Here is a 20,015-nt window from a genome sequence, read left to right as displayed (position 1 = left end):
TTAAGAACTCACTTAGGTTATACTGTTTTTTCTTGAACACATTTAGATATTGGATGAATACAACCTAGGGAATTAAACATTTAAACAAATGCATCCCAGAGTTGATGGTCCCTTAGTTCCAGTTGTTTAAGATTCTTTAAGCTTATCCTGCTTCACTGATAAAACATTGACAGAGAATTGACTATTTAAATCAAGTTATAGAAATTTCATTACTAATTACATGAAGTTGCACAGGGTTATTAGTCACTGGTTAAGCCCCTAATTCTAATTGAAAAATCATCAGGGAATGAAAAAGATAATGCCATCTATTTATTGTTAAGATGTTGGTTCCTTAAATTGGGTTAGTAGACATACTTTATTTTCTAAGATATTGTTCACTACTTAGCTTCTCTTCTGATCAAGCAACTCACAGATATTGGGTACCAGAACTCAAGAAGAGGTGGTTTTATGTTTTATTTTTTTTTTGAATGTTATTTGGAATTCTTTTTTAAAATTGAAAATATCTGTGGATTCTTTTTATATATTGAAAGCTATTCTCCAAATTTTCTTAAATATAAATGTTTTGATTATTACATTAACAGTCTCATGCACTACACATGAAGACAGGCCATTAATTGTGCCTTGGGATAGTAGATACTTTGACATTTGGGGCTTATTATTCTCCTTTTAAAAAATTGATGCTATCAAATATCTCAAAGTAGTCATTAGATGTTCATCATTTGATGATCTTTCCTCATATATTCATGTGATGATCAACACCTCATCCACTAATGAATTATTTCAAAAACCTTACAAGTAAATACTAGTATCTTCAATTATTCAGGACACTATGAGAAGTTGCAAAGTAATGACAGCTGTCTGGAGGCAAATCATTCCTGTTGTTAAGTACTAGTGTGTAATGAAATGCATTTTCAACAGCCTCAGACTTGGGCATTGCAAGAAGATGTCATCAGATCTCGGTGCAGATCAGAGCGCAGTGTATCTTGGGCAAATCTCTTAACCTCTTTTAGCTTCTCTTTCTCCTCTTCTAAAGAGGAAATGTTAATCAGTTCTTCCTAGAATTGTCATGAATAGTCAATTATCATTTTCAGGGGCCATGAATATTAAAGTGGACAGTTCTGATGTCATTTCAGATGTTCCTCCCCGCTGCCCAGGGTGCTTTGCCTCACATACTTCCTTTACTTGTGTGAGTGCTCGTGTTCTGTGTTCTCTTTGCTCTTTGAGCATATTTATGTCACAGCACCAAATACGACTGTTGGCTTGCTTGTCTTCCCCGCACCCCAACCCTCCAGACTATGAGCTCCTGAAGGTCAGAGTCTTTTCATCTTTGTATTTTTAGAAACTTACATCATTCTTAAATTTCTCTTAAAGAAAGGTTTTTTAAAATGGTTGGTTAATCTTTTCTTAATATTGATTTAGTAGTTTCCATAGCATTATTTATGAAAGAAAAAAAAGTTTTTATCTCTCCAGTGAAAGATTTCAATGTCTTACAGGTTGTGAAATACAGCCTGTGAAATACATGGCCCCAATATGCTACCATTTGGAGGTATAAGTACTTTTGATACTAGGTTTAGGTAGGAAAACTCTCAAGCACAGAATTATAAGTTTCTGAAAGACAGGCTTAAAAGGTTAGATTAAGGGTATTGGCGGGGGTTGGGGGGGATCAGATTATGGACTTTTAAGCCAGAGAAGTTTTAAAGTCCATTTTAAATATAGAAAAATCCTTTAAAAAAAGAAAACCAAGCATCAGTATCTTTTCGCAGAAACAAATTGATATATAAATCTGCAGTATATTTAGCCCAAGTGCCAAGTCTCCACTTGCAGCCTCTGCTCATGCTACAAACCCACCTTTGAGCTGTACTTAACACCTGGGTACATCTTCCCTAGCAGAATAAACAATGAAATAGAAGAGAGACAAATTTATTAAAGTATTTTAAGGGGAAAAGGACAAAGGGTTTTGCCCACCATATAGGAAAACTTGGCACAATTTTCTGTGTAATATCTTTATTTGTTTTCTTAGTGTCTCTTAGACCTCCAGCACCACATGCCTTCTCTGTCTCCAACCAGGCCCTAGAAGCCTCCTATTGATAGGATCCATCTAAACCTGACTCTAAACTCACATTGGGCCCCCAGCATACCTGGCAGCCAGGAGATGCCACCCATTTAGAAGGCTATTCGGGGACCATATGGCAGTGGTTTTCAAACTTCAACTGCTATATAAGAGCAAGAAAAATAATGAGCATAGTGATCAGGAACAGGTATATACACAGGATTATAACTGAAATAATAATGCTTTGTGAAAGAACTTTAACAATGCAGTCATTCTGCTCCCCCCACCCCGCCCTGCAATGTATTTACTTAAAAAATCAAATACTAGTCCTAACCCACCAATTTCTCTTCATTGGAAATCTGAAAAACATTTTACTATTGTTTAGAAGTCCACATCCCCAGCAGATTATCCAGGTACTTATACCAGTAAAACCAGATTCCTTTTTGGGATGTGTCTTAGTCCATTAAAGCTGCCATAACAAAACATAGGCTAGGTAACTTATAAACAACAGAAGTTCATTGCTCATAGTTCTGGAGGCTGCTAAGTCCAAGTTCAAGATACCAGCATGGTCACTTTCTGGTGAGGGTCAGCTTCCAAGTTCACAGCTAGTGTTTCACTTGATAGAAGGGGCTGGGGAACTCGAATCAGGCTCTTTTATATGAGTACTAGTCCCATTCATGAGGGTTCCACTCTCATGACCTAATGCCATACACCAAAGTCTTCACCTGCTATACCATCACATTTGGGGGTGAGGAGTCCAACATATGAACTTCTGATCACAGCAGGATCCTTCTACTGTTTTTTTTTAAAACATCTGTAATTATCTAAGAAACTTGAGAACTGAGGAAATTAAACTCTTGGAGTTGATTATTTAGTGCTTACTTTGTATATACCATCTTTAACCTCTGCTCAATTCTTTCCCAGGCTGAGGTGGAAACCGCTATTATTAGCCCTGAGAAGTGCTGTATGAATTCTCTCTGCCACAGGTGTTGGCCTGCTATGGTTGTCTTCCTGAAAGGCAAGTCTTTTTTTTTTAATTTTACCTTTAAAATTCTAAAAAGTGGGAAAATTATAAAATATGGGTAAAGCTATGTTTCATTGGTAACTTAAGTAATTTATCACCAAAAGCATTCCTTCTCTCTCAGGCAAGGAGACTACTCCCAGTTGTCTTCCTGTTAATCCTCTACAGCGTTTTGGCCTGATGCCTAGGGAAGTTTCCCAAAGCTGCTCCCACAGAGGCTGTGGGGGATACATTGTTTGAATGCACCACCGGTCTCTCTGCCTCTACTTCTTTCCCAGGTGGCAGCAGGTTGAGCTTATGTCGCCATTCATCATCATTATTAACACATTTATATGTGAGCATATGTATGGTTCTATGGGGATTTTACATAAATATGGAAAATATGGAAGAGTGTGGGTCATACCCTTGAGGATGGTAAAATAAAATTAAATTAGAGTCAATCACCATATGCAATTCTTAATCATGTCATGTGGTGACCATTTGCTGACACTCTGCCATATTTCCACAGCATTAGTGTTTTCAAATGGCTCAATCAACTCCTGCCAAGATATGCAAAAACAACTGAGGAGTGTTTTCCAAAAATGTTTTCCCATTTCTGCTACCAAATTCACCTAACAGAAATAACTCTGAGTAAGTGCTCCTTGCCTACTGTGGAAAATACTTTATTTGGTGGCAGTGTTGAAATATCCAATGTGAATTATAGCCTCTTACGGTGGCAGTAGAGTCAAGGAATCCAAGGGCCTTTTCAAAACCAGTGGAAAAATTGCTACCTACACTTGGTATTCTTTCTTTGTAAAGACAAATGACAATGCTTTCTCTTTCAAGGTCAGATATTTCTCAGCTAGCAAAATGGTTTAATCCTCCACTGGATTCTTTTGCATCTCAAAGGAACCTTTGTGACAGTATTTTTCATAAACAACATACTACCTCTATTGTTAATATTATTTCAAACTAGCGTTTGGGAAGAGAGAGAACATGGCATTTCTAACAGTAAAAATTAATGTTTCTTTACCAAAATATTAAAATCATGTACTCAAAGCTGAAGTGTTGGTTGTTTTAAAATTTTACGTTATATAGAGAGAATATTTTCCATTCATGAAGCTATTCTTAGTAGATTTTTCAAGTCAAACTTCAGTATGATCAGACTTTCTGCCCTGAAAATGTTCTTGAACCAGTAATTTCAAAAGTCTCAACAAACAAACAAACAAAAGCCTCATAGTAGAAAATTTTCTGTTGAATAATTATTCTGTTATCACAGAATTTTATAAGGTATAGATGTTGAATTTTACCCTCTATAGATGTTGTCATAATTTTTATTGGCCTTATTGAAAAATATGTATAATTGCTTATATTTGAACACATTGGGTTTGTGAAAATCAGGCAAGCAATGGAACACCACTGAACCATTCATATTAAAATGCAGTTAAATAGGAACATGTATGGATACACAAACATATATAATAAGCTAGTATGTAACTATCAGATTCATTGAAGCTGACAGTTCATTCATTGAAGTTGAGACTAGGGAGTCAATGTTTAATATCTCAAGTTCTTTTCCCCCTAAATTTTTTGAATCTTAAAATATCTAAAAAGTAGGAAGTTCTCAGACTCAGTATTTACCAGTGACTTTCAGAGAAGGTGAAACAGGGTTTATGAAGAATCCAAGTGTTATGATTTTCTTTAAGCGGAAGCTAGAGTTACACAGATAGATATATTAATAGCATTTGTATGATAGCTTACTATTGACTAGATCTCTTCATTATATTCCTGAGAATCATGTACTTAAAAACAATAGAAATACCAGCAATAGCATCTGCTTACCAGTGGACAGATCAATCCTGGAGCACAAGACTTTAATTATGCATGAGGCAAAAAAAAAATGACTTTGGGTTATTAGTATTCCAATAAAATTTCCACAGCTAAAAGCAGGAGAAATGCACAAATTTTAATAATTTTGGAAAGGCCAATTTGGCAGATATCAATGTACATTTGAAGGCTATTTTGATTTCCTTTTTCTGTACTTCTTTAATTTTCCTGTACAAAGAAAAAGTAAACCAGCATGTAGTAGTGCGTATTCACATTCAGACAATCTGTGTGTTCTTACAAATGTGTTTGATTACAACTGCTTCAATAGTATCCCAGATTTTCAAAAGTTTATTTTAACTTTGAAGACTAGACAAGGTCATACTGATTTTACAACATCCTACATGATTTAAGTATATATTACAAAGAAAAAACCCAACATTGGAATATTACACAGCTTGAAAGTTTGCAAAGGTTATTTGTATCTTACTTATTTCTGTACTTACTGACACATCAGACGCCAGCAATGAATATTATATTTCATATTTTGTTGATCAGCAAAGATACAATCATTAGTACCTTAAGTCTTCAAAATTCACATAAACCTTTATGAAGCCATTCAGAAAGAGAAAGTCAACCCTAAAACTAGAATTAGTGATTATGATAAATGCTTTTAATAAGACAGACATATACTGGAAATGTTTAAAATTATAATAATTTAATAGATTATAAAATTAGCATGTTAGAGTTACTCAAGGTGAAGGCTAGGTGATCTTCTGTGCCTTGTGCTTATGAGGTTTTACTTGCTTTACTGTGAATTTAAACAGAATAAATCTGCTTCACTTTAATGTCATTGATAGAAATTACGCAAAAGCTATATACTACCTCACAATACATTTCTACAGGGAATCTCTTTATTGTCATTAATCTGGGGCATTGTGGGTTAAAGAGAGATTCCATGTTGGTGAAAAGCATATACAGAAGCGAGAAAATGCACAAAGAGGCAAAAGCCATTTCTATGTATTTCTAATAAAAGGTAGCAACATTTTAGCAAACTCTTTGAAAATATTTTTTTTTGAAAAAACTACCAATGAAATAAAACATCATAAGAAGCAATGAATAATTCTGAGAAAGTAAATTATTGCAAAAAATTACTCATAACAACTTTAAAAATACACTCTGTAGAGAATCAAGAATTGTGCATAACCTACAAGGGAGAGTTTGGCGGGACAGTAAATCTTTAAAGACATAAGGGCCATTGGCTACAGAGTAAATGTGTATATACCTTTGACCCAAAGTATTTATTTGTGATATGATCTTACAATTTAGTAAATTAAATATAGTTACATTCCTAATTTAAAGCTATCTTAAGAAGATGTTATTGATGATATGGCAGCGCTTTTTTTTTTAATATGCTAAAAACTGATCACCATTTCAGATGCTTCAAATTTACAATAAGAGTCTGAAGTAGAAAGCATGTAGGCATAGGACAAATACGTGGCCAGCCAGTCCTAATTTTGCTTTTATTAAAAATGCCATTATGATTGACTTTCTCTTTATAAATCATCACTATGATTGAAGACCACTCTATATATACATCATCAAGAAATGCTGTTAACACATGGACAGACAAGACAGTAACAATCTAGTGGGTTTTGTAATGCAGCACAAATAATAACGAAAAAAAAAAAAAAACAAAAACAACTTAGTGTTGCACAGGACCTCAAAGCTTTGTACACATACCATACTTTTTTTTCCAGAACCCTTAATTTAAAACTCCAATAATTCCGTGTCTAAGCCTTAATAAAACAAACACTGGTAAAGTTTATAAATTAGATGTTGAGGACTTTCATGGAGGCAGTGAGAACTTTAATTTGTGAGAATGTCAATGAAACCTCCATTATCAATAACAAATCGTTATGATAATTGCTTATTTTTTCAGGACCTTTGAAGCAAAATAAATAGAAATCAATTTTTGCCTTGAAAATGGTTGACTACTTTGCCATTAGTAAATACTTTTCTCCTCACAAATATCTACACGCTGTGCTTTCCTGAGAAACCATCACCAGTTTCAAACCTCAATAGAATTCAATAAAATTCTAGTTTCACAGGAAATGCAGAGGTGAACAAAGAAAGGATGAGTATGCTTGGCCAAGTTATGCAGTACTATGTCAGTATTTGTCTGCTAAATTTTTTTAAAAATAGACAAATAATTATTCTATTATTTTAAAGTGAAGATAAGACTATTTGTAAATACCATCAAAACAAAGATTTAAATTTTGCTTTAAAGAAACAATGGGATTTGGTTGTTTATTTTGCAAGATGGTAGTACTGGGGTCTTTAATTAAGGAAGTATTTGAAGATTACATAGTTATAGCTTCCTTCAAAAACAAAAGAATTGCAGATTTAATCTAATGATATTAAATATGCTCAGTCTACTGATACTCAATCCTGTTTCACATGTATATGTGTGTGTGTGTGTATATGGGCACACACGTATATATATATATACATATACACAAGCATACTTTTTTGGGCAAATAACAGGACAAAAATCAACTGGGAAAAATATGAACTTATTCAGGCAGTATATAATATATAGAATATAGAATAGTACAGAAAGTAAGATCATATAATCTCTGATTAGAAATAAAAGTCAAATGAAAATTATAATATCAATTAGTACTGCATGTTACAGATTCATCTTCAAAATTCGATTACAAACACTGACCGTGTTTGGTAGGCACCAGGGAATAATTAGGATAATATAGACTCATTACAGAAGGACAAAACTTATTGCTAACATTGCAGTATTCTTTTTATAAGTTCAGTATTGATCATGAAAGCTCTGACAACTCTTGCTTTTATTTGATAACTATAAGATATTTATTTGATAACTATAAGATTGTTTTACCCTTGCTATCAAGAGTGCTACTTTCTTTGCCTAATGCATTTCAACCAGTATAAATAAGAAAACAATGAAAAAACGAATTCACAGTTAATGTGATGTTGCTTAAGGAATTTAAATGATAAAAATCAAATTAAACCATTGAAAAGGCAGGCTTAGACCTCCTTAAGAAGACAGTTAGTGGCCTACCATAATTTGAGCACTTTTCATGAAAAATCCTGTTCCGTTTCCTATGGATTTTGCAGAGTTCATTCTATGGAGATACTTAAGGAAAATAGAGAGGAGGCCTGTGATGTGTCTTCACTCTTCCTCTGTGCAGCCCAACAGCTCCGACCTCAGTGTGATCCTCCCGTACCAGGACCAAGGAAGGATCCTTATGTGCCGTGCATAGATGGGAGGATCAATGACGTTTTTTCTGTGAGTATCATTGTCAAAATTGCCCTGGAAAACCTAGTAAAGAAGAACAGACTATTAATCATTTGGCCTTCCTTTCCTTGGGAGTTATTTTTATTATTTTCTTGTTTGGATTTTCCCCTGCCACATGTGAGGTCTGATAACCATGTTTTTTAAAACACACTGCTGCTGCTTTCTTAATAATTATTTTAAAACTGAATGGGTGATGCATGAGCTTCCCAGGTGATGCTAGTGGTAAAGAACCCACCTGCCAATGCAGAAGTCAGATATGCAGGTTTGGTCCCTGGGTGGGGAAGATCCCCTGGAGGAGGGCACAGCAACCCACTCCAGTATTCTTGCCTGCAGAATTCCATGGACAGAGGAACCTAGAAGGTTACAGTCTGTACAGTTGCAAAGGAACCTAGAGGGCTACAGTCCATAGGGTTGAAAAGAGTCAGACATGACTGAAGCAACCTGCATGCAACACAGGCAATGAATATTTAAAGAGTTAAATAAGTTGAAAATTGGTTTTCTGAAGCAGGAATACATAGATTTATCATTTTTATGTGTTTTAAAAAGATCTTTTTTTTTTTTAAATGCAACAGATATTTAATTTTTTGCTTCTGGCACAGGCTGTTGGTCAGGCAGCTTGCTGAAGGTTGTCTCTTCTAAAGAGTGATTCAGAGATCCAGGCTGTTGCAAATTTTAGCTAGCATCTGAAAAATGCAGCATTCACATTCACAATGGGCAACAGGAAAGAGCTGTGAGATTATACAGGGTGTTTTAAAAAAAAACCAAGGTATGGAAGCAGCTTAAATCATTTCTGGATACATTGCATTGACCTTAACTAATTATATGACCTCAGCCAAATTGCAAAGGATGTTGGGAAATGGAGAGGAGCACGTGGATATCTGGTGCAGATAATGGTCTCTATCACAGTGTCATTTGTTCATTTCTCCCCTAGAGAACAAAATCAACCCAGTATCAAGAGATAACTCCAATCAATGCTATTTTTAAAATACTTTTTTTTTTTTTGCCTTATGTATTAATTCCTAGATCCATACAATACTCTTGAGATCATTGTGACCTATAGTGTCCTGACACAGGGCATTGCATGACTTTGTTCTTCTTTCTTTTGTTTCAAAGATTTTTGAACTTTGTATGTCTATTTTTCTCCCAGAAGGCTTTTATAATAGTAAACTTCGAGATGTGCTTGCTTCAGAAAGAAACAAAATTAGCAGCTGGTTGGTAGAGCATGGAGTAGTGGTACGTGGTGTGAATAACTGAGGTTTTCCCATGTGCTTACTTGTGCTGTGAGCACTTGGAAATTGAAAAGGAAAAGTTACAATGGACACCACAGTAATAAAAAATGTCAACTGCAAATTGGCACTGGCCAAGAGCATTGTCAACGACTGAACAGCAAGGGCATTTGCCATCGGCCTCTGCAGAGACTGAACCCTGTGCTGCTGAGCTGTTGATCTTCAACACCCGCTGAGGGAGTTCAGGGTGGAGAGAGGCACTCTGTGCTCCACGAATCTGGTGGCACAGGTCTTTGGATTGTTGGATATTTTCAGGAACAGATTTTATGACCCCAATCCTGGCACCTCCTCATATCTAGAAAAGCAAGAAATCCCTTCATGATGACATCAGATCCTCCCAACTAGCAGAAAACCTTTTGTAAAATGAGTGCTTAATGGTACTGAGCTTCCCCTTCACCAAAACCTTAACGATGACCTTCCCTCACTGCGTCTTTGGAGCAGCCTCTCAGAAATCTCTGAGGTGCTGCTTCCCAGGCTTCAGTCCTCATTTTGCCCCAAAGAAAACTTAACTCGCAACTCTCAAGTTGTCATCTTTTTTAGTCAACAGTATGACAACTGCTGAAGTGACCCAGAGTGGAATTCCTTCCTTTGTCTGAACCCCGTGAAGAACTGGAACTCTGGTACCAGCTGCGGCACCCTGAGCCCAGCTACCTCCTCAGGGAATGCAGATAAACTTGGGTAAGTCTCTTCTGGTTCTTGAATCTCCTGTATTGGTTGAGATTCTGAGTTTTATTTGGTGGTGGAGCAGGTTACCTGCCCCCTCCCAGTTGGAAAGATACTGGGGGTGGGTGAAACATTCAGGGCATAGCCACCCAAGAGCTAGACACTGAGTTGGGCTCGGTTGGAAGACTACGAGAAATTTCCACCCAGAGGAAAGGTACTGGGTGGGGGTCCTGCTGAAAGATGCCAGGGGAATTACCCACCCAGCAGAAAGGTACTGGCGGTGAGGGCTGGATTGAAAAAGATCAAGGAGTACCTGGGTCTTGGGTGAAAGATGCCGAGGTTGCTCCGTTGTATGGGACTGAGTGGTTTTGTTGAGTGGTTAGGTAAGAGGTGGATCTGACACTTTTCCTCACATCAACTGCCTTTATAGAATTTGTCAGGATAAAAGTGAGGAGAATATATGAGAGCTTTGCTCTGAAGAAAAGTGACAATACTCCTCCCGGCAGGTTTCGGTGTTCTCAGGTGACTGAGAAATTTACCGGAGTGATGGCTGCCTAGTCCTCATCCCATGCAGTGGTCCCACAGGGAAATCCACTCATTAATTAAAATACTTGCTCACCCCAGGGTCGCAGATAAGAACTGGCCATTCAGCGACCTGAGAAGCCATGGTGGTCTTAGATTGCCAGAGGCAGAATCTGAGCCACGTAAGATGGGCTGCAATGACCCTGGGGTGACTCCTGAGGGACTTAAGCTCACAAGCAGCACACAGGCCCACTACACAATTTCACTAGTGATTTTTATCCCTGACAAACTCAACTTAATATGGGAAACAAAATCTCTCAAAAACAGAAAACAGGGGCATCAGAAAGCCCACCTCTGACTTACACTCCAGCCAGATTCATGTACAGTACGTGCAGAGCTCATACTTGCAAGTACCTACTTAATTGGAGAAATTATACTAAAAGAGATCTCAACCTAAAACGGCCAAAATGGGGCTCTTTTGATATTCCAAAATTGATATTTTTCCATGATTAGAAAAGGCCAGCCATGCTTGCTTTTATTGGTTATCTAGAAGTTTCTAACGGAGAAGGCAATGGCACCCCACTCCAGTACTCTTGCCTGGAAAATCCCATGAATGGAGGAGCCTGGTAGGCTGCAGTCCATGGGGTCGCTAAGAGTCGGACATGACTGAGCGACTTCACTTTCTCTTTTCACTTTCATGCATTGGAGAAGGAAATGGCAACCCACTCCAGTGTTCTTGCCTGGAGAATCCCAGGGACGGGGAAGCCTGGTGGGCTGCCGTTTATGGGGTCACATAGAGTCAGACTCGACTGAAGGGACTTAGCATAGCATAGCATAGAAGTTTCTAAAAGAGGAAACAATACAGTAACTTCTTTGTAGGAAACAAACAAGAAATTGCTTGAAGCTTTATCAGAGCTAAAAAATGGCTGCTAGCACGGACTCTGCCAAGTTGCAGGTCTAGTGGGACTGGGAAGTCACATTTGACATTTATGCCACTTGACTTCTGATTTCTGGGCATCACTTTGCCTTCTGCTTTATTTAGCGTGTGACTCCCAGCTGGTAAGGTGCTGGTTTGGTTTTGTTGGTTTGGTTTGAACACACAGACATCTGGTACAAACTGCTCAAGCTAATATGGGAAGACCTTCTTCTAAGGTTCTACACTCCATCTGGGTACCCCTTGGAAAAAATGTTTTAAATGACTTGTCAACCTATAACTATGATCCAAGGACAAGGAAAATGGCCTAAAAATATTAGATCTTTATTGACACAGGATAGGAAAATGGATTGAAGTTCCCTTATGTCCAGGACTTTCTCCTATAATCAACAGCCTGGGTCTGATCAAATTAAGACCCCCCACTTCCCCATAGGGACACTCCCAGCTGGGGCTAATCTGCCCTTGTTATCAGGGCCAATTTGAGCACTATCTATCTGAATTTTGGCTATAAAACTATGACCATGGAAAAATATGATTTTTGACAGTGTATTGAAGACTTCGGAGAAAGTTTGAAGAAGAAAAAAAAAAATCTCTTTAAGAATTCTTGCCCTGAGGAATTAACTCTTCTTATGCCTTGAGACCAGAGCTCTCTGGATCATTTATCTAGTGCAGTCATGTTAGTTGTTCAGTGGTGTCCGACTGGTGTCCTGCCAGGCTTCTCTGTCCATAGAATTCTCCAGGCAAGAATACTGGAGTAGGTTGCCATTTCCTCCTCCAGAGGATCTTCCTGATCCCACATTGCAGGCAGATTCTTTACCATCTGAGCCACCAGGGAAGCCCTTATCTTATCTAAACAATCTCTAATTCTTGAAACCAAAAGAAAAAAGGGATCAAAGCCTTTAAAAAATCTTATTCCAACTGTTGTTAACAACTAATGAATTTTGTATTGTGATATCTGATATATAACTAAGTTCCGAAAACAAAGCTGAGATCTCTTGTGTGTCTTTTGGACATATGTCTGCTTATGGTCTCAGTGTGTATCTTTGTTTTTGGATAAGATTGCTGAGATTGGTTTGTAAATGAGCTCTAATTGGCCTAAAGGAAAGTAAGCACTTACAAATCAAACATTTCTAAATACAAGAGAAATTAAACCTAAATGAATTTCAGGTTCATGTGAATTGGGAAATATTCAGTATTAAATACCTGGTATTATTGTTTGTTTGTTGACCTAATATAGACATTTCTAAGAGTCATTAACATGAAGCATAATATTTTCATTGTGCCTAGGTTTAATGTCTTAAATATTATTATATCTGTTACAAGTTTGTCAGCAAGGAAAGTACCTTGAGTGAGGAAACTTCTAAAAATAATGTAAATGATATATGAGCTTTTAGACAAACTCTATTAAGAATAATTACACTTTAGGAATGTCTGTCTAAAATAGTTTCTCCAGATTAAGGTAACTTGAATTTGTAAGGGTTGTGCTAAACTAAGTGTTGGAAGTCTATTGAATAGCTAGATCATTTCCAAATAAAATAAGATTTTGAAATATTTATTACTGAACATTAATTTCCTCTTACAGAAAAACTAAGGAGATTTGGGACTCTTAATGAATAATGTTTGGTGTCATCCTAAGATGTTCTCTATAAGAAATCAAATATTTTTAGAAATTATCACTGGTATTTATGCTTACCAATCTATAGAATGCTAATATAAAGGTCAGTTCTTGTTTGCTTAAGGAAAGTAGGATGTGTAGTTTTCAGTAAAGAAGGTATGAGGAATGGAATTGCATTTTATGAGGGAAAAGGAAGTAGGTCTGATTTACAGGTGGCTGTTTCAGAATGGGAGAACAAAGTAACTGATACAGAAAGTGATAAGAAGGTTTGTGGAGAATGGACCCTGAGAAAAGAGTTTTGTGCATTGTTAGCAGCATACCTCAGTCAGTAAAGAACCTTACTGCAATGCAGGAGACCTGGGTTCGATTCCTGGGTCAGGAAGATCCCCTGGAGAAGGAAATACCAACCTACTCCAGTATTCTTGCCTGGAGAATCCCATTGACGGAGGAGCGTGGCAGGTTACAGTCCATGGGGTCGCAAGAGTTGGACACGACTGAGTGACTTTCACTACTACTACTAGGACTAAGTTTAAAATAAATTTAATTAAGTTTACCTTTAAATGAATTTAAATGCAAGCTGGTACAAAAACTTGAATTTGGTTTTTCTCTCTGTTAAGGGCACATGCTTTCTTCAGATGTTGAACTGCCTCTGATAATAGATTTAAGTTTATTTACATCTTAAATGATCAGTTCTATATTGCCTCTGAAATCCTTTACTGTTACTTTGACTAAGTGAATAGCTATTGTTTCACAATGACCTTTAATCCTATCTGACTGAGTGTTCTAAACCTTTTTGATATTTGTTGACAAAACTTCCTAAATCATTCTAATATAGCACTTTTGACTTCTAGCTACCTTTGGGATGCTTCAGAGGGCCCCTGAAACATCCCTGAAAGAGATATGACACTAATTAGGTTCATTTTGTATGCAGAATTACATGGGAAGTATATTGTCCAGTCAGGCCTTAAAGAATCTGCCTACAATGCAGTTGACCTGGGTTTGATCCCTGGGTTGGGAAGATCCCCTGGAGAAAGGAAAGGTTACCCACTCCTGTATTCTTGCCTGGAGAATCCCCATGGACAGAGGAGCTTGGCAGGCTACATACAGTTCCTGGGGTTGCAAAGATTCGGACATGACTGAGTGACTAAGCACACAACACACACTGTCATGAAGTGAGTAATAAATCTTGGCTTATATTGTATCTAAATGCTACTAATATAGATATCCTAGAAACTATATGGAGTTCTTAAAATTCCGATATGTCTGGGTAAAATGTGATCAGTCATAATTCTCGTTAGTATCATAGCACTAACCAAGTTTCACAAAAATGCTTCCTCTTCAAGAAGCTTCTAGAAAGGACTTTTAGATAAATACAAGTTTCCGAACTGGGTAAGAAATGAAAGGATTCTAATGGAAAACTGATGACTTCACAGAGGTTAACAAAAGGACTGAATGAACTGGCAAATATGTTTATAACTTTTATGGTTTCTACTGGAAAAATTACTGGTTTGAGTCTATGTTTTCCAGGTGTAAGAAAAACCTTCCCCTCAGACTATTATGGCAGTACTTTCAAAAAACTTCCCTGGTGGCTCAGACAGTAAAGCGTCTGTCTACAATGTGGGAGACCTGGGTTCGATCCCTGGGTCGGGAAGATCCCCTGGAGAAGGAAATGGCAATCCATTCCAGTACTATTGCTTGGAAAATCCCATGGATAGAGGAGCCTGGTAGGCTACAGTCCATGGGGTCGCAAAGAGTCGGACACGACTGAGTGACTTCACTTTCACTTTCTTTCAAAAAACTATACTTTATAAACAAATTGAAACATTTATTTTTTTCTCTTTATCTGGCCCATCCAGGGATTGTAAACCAAGAGTTTCCAATAACTTTATCAGATGAGTTAGGGAGGTTATCTCACAAACAGGTACAGAAATCTCAAGGAATTTTGGAGACCTTGAGAAAGGGAGGACTTCACTGTTAGGCAAAATCTGTGATAAGCCTTTGGTGTGACTTTCCTAGCCCTGAAAGGTTTTATTTTAAAAGTTCAGTGTGAGACTCTATGAAAGTTTCAGCAAAAAGTCTATGATCATCAATTATGATTATATAAATAATCAGGCCAAATTTATTGAGACCAAACCGATTTCACAAACAGGCCTATTTGGTAAAAATGAAAATAATTTTAGGGAGAAAAAGATATTTCAATGAATGTTAAATCCCAGTTTGTTAATGGAGGTCTGTATCTACTAAGACTCATTTCTTGAATATTTCTTTTCTGTTAGGGTATTTTAATGTAAAATTTAATTGAATTATTAAAGAACATTCTAAGTTTATTTCTGAAGCTTAGCCCAGTAATCTATCTGGATGATGATCAGATGCCTCATAAACTGCAACCAAGACTGGAAAAAGACATAATTTAAGAAACTATCTCCAACGTGGATGGAAAAACCTTTTTATTAGGTACTCTTTTAAATGTCTCATGCACAGTGAAACTGAAGGGAAACTGACTCTTGGATTAACTCCTACTTCCAAAGGCCCCTACACTGGACTGGTCTATAGAGAGGCCTGCTAACCTCAAACTCACCTTAAAACGATGCTCAGAGGAAACTGCACTATACTGGGATGAGAAGAAAACGACATCAGAAGTAGACAGCTTGCCCAAGATGCTAGACCTGATTTGTATGATCATTTATAATGTTTTTTTTTTTTTTTTAATTTCTTGGATCTTTGCATATCCATCAAATGTTTTCTATCATGGACACGATTCTATGCTAGTTTACAACTCAATCCAATTGTTGGGTTGTGGCCAGTATACTTGTATACTTGTGTCTAGTATTTCTGGGTTGCCTTGGTAGATTTCTCCCCTCCAGGGTTCTGATTGGATACCCACTAGGAAATTTATTTTAGAAGAGTGTTCAGTCCTTTTCTGTCTATTCATATTACTAGATGAGATCCTCTCACCAGGCCAATTAATAATACCTGCTCTGACACTGACCATTTATTTAAGTTTTCTCTTAGGGTTATTCAAACTCAATCAGAGTGATAAGCTAAGTCTCAACCAAAACTCTGTAACTTCTTGTCTAGTAAAAGGAAAACTCCCATAATTATGGGATGGATCTATATGGTTGACACCAAGCTATCATCATTTAAGTTTAAAAGCTCCTCTACGTTGGGAACAATTAAATCATACGAAGAATGATCAACCTAGTAATATTATGAAACTAGGCTGGGTACTTTATGAACTATGCCTATTATTACCCTTAGAAAGAGGATTTGTGGGGTGGTTCAGACAGTAAAGAGTCTGCCTGCAAGGCAGGAGACCTGGGTTCAATCCCTGGGTCGAGAAGATCCCCTGGAGAAGGAAATGGCTACCCACTCCATGGACAGAGGAGCCTGGTGGGCTACAATCCATGGGGTCACAAGGAGTTGGCACGACTGAGTGACTAACACACATAGGCTGGGTATTTTATGAACTATGCCTGTTATTACCCTTAGAGACAGTGATTGGTATGGAACTCAGTGGATTTGTGGTTCTAATTTATGGCCTTGGTATCTACAGAGATGGATAACAAGGTGTAGCCATGAACTTAAGGTTATACATGTTAACAAATTAGAGGTAACCTCAACCAATCTACCATTGATATGAATCTAATGGATCAAAAGATTTGTATTCTACTGATATGACCATTTAGCAGCTTTTTTTTTTAATGTGTGTGTGTGTGTGTGCCTTCAATGAGATTGGAGGATATAATTGGCCATATCGAGGCGAGCCTTAACAACTTTCACTCAACAAGCCTTAAATGATGGTAATCAGGCTATTAGCCTATTGAACTCTGAGGTCTCCATAATGAGAAAGGCAGTGCTACGAAACTGCATGGCCCTTGACATCCTTTCGGCACCTCAGGGGGGCACCTGTGCCACAATTCAAACTGAACGTTGTGTTTTCATACCTGATGAATCCTTTAATGTAACACATTTGATGAACCATATGAAAAATCAGATTTCTGCCTTAAGTGACCATTTCCCTGGTCTTGATGATCTTAAAAAAAAAAAAAAAACAAACTGGTTTGGTGTGGGAGGCTTGTGGCTGAAATATTTACAATTGCACTAATGTTATTAAATTGTATTTTGCCTGTTTTATAAGATTATTGTCTTGTATTACCGAGTGTATGACTGAGCCTCCAACAAAAATAATGACTAGACTTAAAGCAGTTGATCGAATGTATACTTTGATATGTGATCAATGATTGTAATAACTCTAGATTATTAATGATTACACAATTAATGATTGTGTAACTCTAGATATGGGAAGATGCAACGAGAGGGAATATTTTCCTGGACCACAACTAGAAGACAGGTGTCCAGAGATCTGTAATTCTTAAGACTTAGGCCACTCAATGTGCTATTACTGGACTATCAGCAAAAACCTTCTTCTGAACTGGGAATGAGCTGTTCTGGGAATATGGGACAAGATGGTCATGAAATGCCTCCCCAAATATGGTTGAATTTATGACCACAAGGGGGCCCTGTCAACTACAAATTGGCACTTGCCAAGAGCACTGCCAATGATTGAAAAAACAAGGGCATTTGCTATCTGCCTCTGTGGAGACTGAACCCTGTGCTGCTGAGCTGTTGACCTTCAATACCCGCTGAGGGAGTTCAGGGTGGAGTGAGGCACTCTGTGCTCCAGGGAATCTGGTGGGACAGGTCTTTGGATAGTTGGATATTTTCAGGAACAGATTTTATGACCCCAGTCCTTGCATTGTTATTTTTGAACTGTGGTATTGAAGAAGACTCTTGAGAGTCTCCTGGACTGCAAGGAGATCCAACCAATCCATCCTAAAGGAAAACAGTCCTGAACATTCATTGGAGGGACTGATGCTGAAATGTAAACTCCAATACTTCAGCAACTTGATGCAAAGAACCAACTCACTGGAAAAGACCCTGATGCTGGGAAAGATTGAAGGAGGGAGGAGAACAGGATGACAGAAGATGAGATGTCTGGATGGCATCACTGACTCAATGGACATGAGTTTGACCAAGCTCTGGGAGTTGGTGATGGACAGGAAAGCCTGGTGTGCTGCAGTCCATGGGGTTGCCGAGTTGGACACAACTGAGTGACTGAACCGAATCCTTGCATCATCTCCTTATATCTAGAAAAGCACTAAATCCCTTCATAATGACATCAGATCCTCACGACTGACTAGCAGAAAACCTTTTGTAAAATGAGTGCTTAATGGTATCCACTCCTCCTTCACCAAAACCTTATATATTGATGGTCCCCCACTGCATCTTTGGAACAGTTTCTCAGAACTATTTGAGGTGCTGCCTCCCAGGCTTCAGTCTTCCTGTTGCCCCAAAGAAAATTTGCATCTCTCAAGTTGTGCATCTTCTTTAGTCAACAAAAGGATTGTAAGATACTACTACAAGCAACTGTATGCCAACAAAATGGACATTCTGGAATAAATGGATAAATTCTTAGAAACGTATAATCTCCCAAAACTGAACCAGGAAGAAATAGAAAATATACACAAATACCAAAATTGAAACTGGGATTAAAAACCTCCCAACAAAACCAGACAGTTTCACAGGCAAATTCTATCAAACATTTAGAGAAGAAGTTAAGAGCTAGCTTTCTGAAACTATTCCAAAAAATTGAAGAGGAAAGAACACTCCCCAAATGCATTCTATGAGGCTACTATCACCCTGATACCAAAACCAAAGATACCACAAAAAAAAGGACATTACAGGTCAATATCACTGATAAATATAGATGCAAAAATCTTCAATAAATACTAGCAAACCAAATCCAAAAACACATTAAAAGAACATACACCATGATCAAGTGGGATTTATCCCAGGGATGCAACAATTCAATATATACAAATTAATCAGTGTGACACACCACACTGACAAATTGAAGAATAAAAACCATGTGATCATCTAAATAGATGCAAAAAAAGCTTTTGACAAACTTCAACACCCATTTATGATAAAAACTCTACAAAGTAGGTATAGGGCAAACATATCTAAACATAATAAAGGGCATAAAAAGGGCATGAAAAATGTCAAACTTAATAGGGTAAAGGTGAAAACATTTCCTTTTTTCAAAAAGGTCAAGAAGAAGAATAGGATGTCCACTCTCACCACTTTTATTATATATAGCTCTGGAAGCCCTAGCCATGGCACAGAGAAAAAAAATGAAGGAATCTAAATTGAAAAAGAAGTAAAACTCTTTGTTTTTGAAGTCACTGTTTGGTGATGACATGACACTGTACACAGAGAATCCTAAAGACGCTACCAGAAAACTACTAGATCTCATCAACAAATACAGTAACGTTATAGGATACACTAACAACCAAAAGTTAGTGATCAATCAAAAGAAAGATAAATTAAGGAAACATTTACCATTGCAACAAAAAGAATAAAATACCTATGAAGGAATCTGCCTAAGGAGGCAAAAGACCTGTATAAGACAACTATAAGACACTGATAAAAGAAATAGAAGATGACAGAAACAAATGGAAAGATAAATCATGTTCTTGGATTGGAAGAATCAGTAGTGTCAAAATGACTACACTATGCCAGGAAATCTATAGATTCCATGCAATCCCTATAAAATTACCAATGTCATTTTTGGCAAAACTAGGTAAAAAAATTTTAAATTTGTATGGAGACACAAAAGACCCTGAATAGCCAAAGCAATCCTGAGGAAGAAAAAAGAAGCTGGAGGAATCAGGCTCCCTGACTTCAGACTATGCTACACAAGTACTGTAATCAAAACAGTATGATA

General features: G+C 37.3%; 1 protein-coding gene and 1 long non-coding RNA gene across 6 annotated transcripts in view; one reads left to right on the top strand and one right to left on the bottom strand.

Annotated features, from left to right (window-relative positions):
* The first annotated feature begins 3,577 nt into the window (after positions 1–3,577).
* LOC123334993 overlaps positions 3,578–20,015 on the top strand; it is a 35,492-nt gene continuing 19,054 nt past the window's right edge. The window contains exons 1-3 of the long non-coding RNA XR_006553186.1: positions 3,578–3,701; positions 8,028–8,199; positions 10,035–10,172. This is a non-coding gene — a long non-coding RNA (uncharacterized LOC123334993). The remainder of the gene's footprint in view (positions 3,702–8,027; positions 8,200–10,034; positions 10,173–20,015) is intronic.
* Positions 4,992–20,015, bottom strand: part of EDIL3 (EGF like repeats and discoidin domains 3) — an 805,830-nt gene continuing 790,806 nt past the window's right edge. For all 5 annotated transcript variants that reach the window (XM_045166535.1, XM_044947327.2, XM_006072355.4 and 2 more), the window contains one exon: positions 4,992–8,232. In XM_045166535.1, the coding sequence (XP_045022470.1) occupies positions 8,083–8,232 (150 nt within the window). In that variant the 3' untranslated portion in view covers positions 4,992–8,082. The remainder of the gene's footprint in view (positions 8,233–20,015) is intronic.

Source organism: Bubalus bubalis, chromosome 9 (genome assembly GCF_019923935.1).
Source record: "Bubalus bubalis isolate 160015118507 breed Murrah chromosome 9, NDDB_SH_1, whole genome shotgun sequence".
NCBI classification, from domain to species: domain Eukaryota; kingdom Metazoa; phylum Chordata; class Mammalia; order Artiodactyla; family Bovidae; genus Bubalus; species Bubalus bubalis.
The sequence above is the reverse complement of the archived record's forward strand: the minus strand, read 5'-3'. Positions and strand labels throughout refer to the sequence as shown.